This window comes from Camarhynchus parvulus, chromosome 6 (assembly GCF_901933205.1).
Source record: "Camarhynchus parvulus chromosome 6, STF_HiC, whole genome shotgun sequence".
Taxonomy (NCBI): Eukaryota; Metazoa; Chordata; class Aves; order Passeriformes; family Thraupidae; genus Camarhynchus; species Camarhynchus parvulus.
The window spans coordinates 29,736,050-29,738,686 of record NC_044576.1 but is presented as its reverse complement, the minus strand read 5'-3'; the positions used below and the strand labels follow the sequence as shown (position 1 = coordinate 29,738,686).

Here is a 2,637-nt window from a genome sequence, read left to right as displayed (position 1 = left end):
AAGAGCAGCTCTCCAGCCGCACGGAGCGCTCGGGCCGGGCGGGGGCAGAAGGCGGCGCTGCCCCGCCGCGGGCACCGGGACCCCGGCCACGGGCACCGGGACCCCCGGCCACGGGCACCGGGACCCCGCCACCTCCCCGGCCGCGGGTTTAACCCCCGAACCCCCCGCGCACCCCCACCCAGTCAGACCTCGCCGTCTCCATAAAAATCACATATAGATATATTTTTTCTTACAATAAACAAACACAGCGCATCTCCGCCTCGCAGTGCCCGTGCCCGGCGCCGGGCTCCGCGCGTTCCAGCGCGCAGCGGCCGCCCCGGGGCCGGGGCAGGGTCCGGGGCAGTGTCAGCGCTGGGGGACGCGGGGCGAGCCCCGGGGGTCCCGGCCGCTAGCGGCCCTTCCTGCCCAGCGCGGTCCGGGCGTGCCGGAGCTGCCGGGCCGCCGGCACTTTGGACAGGGGGCAGTACTTGATGGTGTGGGCATTGTCGCCGCTGGCGCCGCACAGGGGGCAGGTGTAGCGCCGCAGCACCGGGCACAGGACGCGGCCGTCGGGTCCCTTGAGGATGTGCGTGGTGTAGAGGGCCACCGCCTCCTTGTTGTTCCGGCAGAAGACGCAGACCTGCAGCTCGGGCTTGAGCAGGCGGGAGGCGGCCCGCGGGTGCGCCGGCAGCCGCCCCGCCACCACCACGCCGCCCCAGGCGTGGGCAGAGCCCTCCCGGCCCGGGTGCTCCCCCGAGCAGTCGAACACCACGGCGGCGGGGCCGCCGCGCCCGGGAAAGGGGCTGAACTCGGCGAAGCGCTCCTCCAGCAGCCCCTCGCCGTGGTGGTGGTGATGGTGGTGATGCCCGCACAGCTCCAGGTCGTGCAAGTCCAGCGCGCCCTCGAAGTACGGCCCCGCCGCCTCTTCCTCCTCCTCCTCCTCTTCCTCCTCCTCCTCGGCCGGCGGCACGGAGGCCGCTACCACCACCGAGGGGGGCTCGGGGCCGAAGCCCTTGCCGGGCCGCACGGCCTTGGTGATGAGCGTGGCCAGCCCCAGGTAGTCGTTCCAGGAGTTGAAGACGTTCCCGCAGGCGCTGTGGCTCCGGCCGCTGTAGCGGGCGCCCGGCAGGCACTCCACGGGCGGGAGGTGCCGGTGCTGCTCCAGCTTGGTGCCCGGGAATGCCTCCATAGGAGCGGCCCCGCCTCGGGCGCGGTGCGGGGCAGCGCCGGGCGCTCCGTGCGCTCCGCGGCCGCTCCCGCTCCCCGCTCCCGCCGCCGCCTCTGCGAGCGCGCGGCCGCGCGGAGCGCCTCAAGTAGGGGGCGGGGGCGCGGCCGCTGCGCTCCCATTGGCTGTCGGCCAGAGCTCCCTCGCGATCATTGGCTGAGCGGCGGAGGGGGCGTGGCTCGGCCGCGGTCGGGGCGCGCTCCGGTCCCGCAGGTGCGGTGGGACCGGGACCGGGGGACGGGGATGGAGATCGGGACTGGCACCGGAATCAGGAGTGGGATCGGGACAGAGATCGGGATTGGGACTGGGACTGGAATCAGGAGCGGGACTGGAACTAGGATGGGGATGGGGATCGGGACCGGGACACCGGAGGACGGGAACCGGGATACCGGGGACCGGGGGACGGGGGCCGGGGCCGGGATGGGGATCGAGATCGAGATCGAGAACGGAGATGGGTATGGAGATCGGGACTGGCACCGGCACCGGAATCGGGGGCGGGATCGGGACTAGGATGGGGATGGGGACCGGGACGGGGAGCGGAGCCGCAGGATGACCCGGGAGCAGCCCGTGCGAGCCGGACCCGACAAGGCGCAGGCCCGGGCGGTTCCGCTCCCAGGGCCCGACACTGGCTGCGGGCACAGAACAAGTTTAGCGCTGCACGGGGGAAAGAGGCTCCAGCGAGCCTTGTAAGCTCATGGAGATAGCGCAGCAGGTGCCTTCCCACTGGCGCCAATAAGTTGTGTGGGGCAGAGGGGATTTCCTCTTTGCACCTCTGCCAGAAGTGGGTTTTAATTAATTAAATTAGAGAAGGTGTGGCTGGGGTCTCAGGTGAGTTACAGCCCTCACCGGAGTGCTGCTCAGGTGTGGGGAAGCAGTCTGGAATACTGAACCCTAGGAAGGGATGGGCCTGGCGTGTGCTGTGTGTGCAGTGGGAGGATGGACAGACACCCTGGGCAGCAGGACAGGCAGCAGTGTCCCTCAGCACCCACTGCTGGGCCTGCTGAGCCCAGGCTTTGGTGGCCCAGCCCTCACCCCTCTGGGCAGTCCTTGCAGGGCAGGTGCTGTGCTGCAGGACAAGGGACCGTGGTGGGGAGATGCAAGCCCCCTTTGCTGCCCCTGATGGTTCCCATCCTGTCAGGCCACCCAGAAACCAGAACCTCCTCTGGGAAGCATCGGGTGTGCTTTTCCATTTGGGCAAGAGGAGTTGACAATGCAAAGATCCTTTTAAATTCCAGCCCCCGGTGAGAGCTGCTGGGCTGAGCAGGGTGGGTGGGGTTTTGTCAGGAGTAAATATCTCCCCTGTGCACGGCCCTGATTTGTCAGTCTAACAGATGCTCCCCTGGCAGGTAAAGCAGCTTTCCAGTGTGTTTTGTTTGCATCTGGAATGGGCAGGTTTCATAAGCTCAGGTATCAGGAATCCCTCCCTGGGGGCT

The 2,637-nt window shown here is 68.8% G+C and overlaps 1 protein-coding gene across 1 annotated transcript; it reads right to left on the bottom strand.

Moving 5' to 3' along the window:
* Positions 1-213: 213 nt before the first annotated feature.
* On the bottom strand, positions 214-1,251 carry NANOS1 (nanos C2HC-type zinc finger 1). The gene has a single exon (XM_030951302.1). The coding sequence runs from the start codon at positions 1,166-1,168 to the stop codon at positions 389-391; it is 780 nt and encodes a 259-aa protein (XP_030807162.1). The 5' UTR covers positions 1,169-1,251; the 3' UTR covers positions 214-388.
* Positions 1,252-2,637: the final 1,386 nt, after the last annotated feature.

Bases quoted from the DNA above. Each gene is read 5' to 3' on its own strand.
- NANOS1 (XM_030951302.1), bottom strand. From the start codon at position 1,168: ATGGAGGCATTCCCGGGCACCAAGCTGGAGCAGCACCGGCACCTCCCG.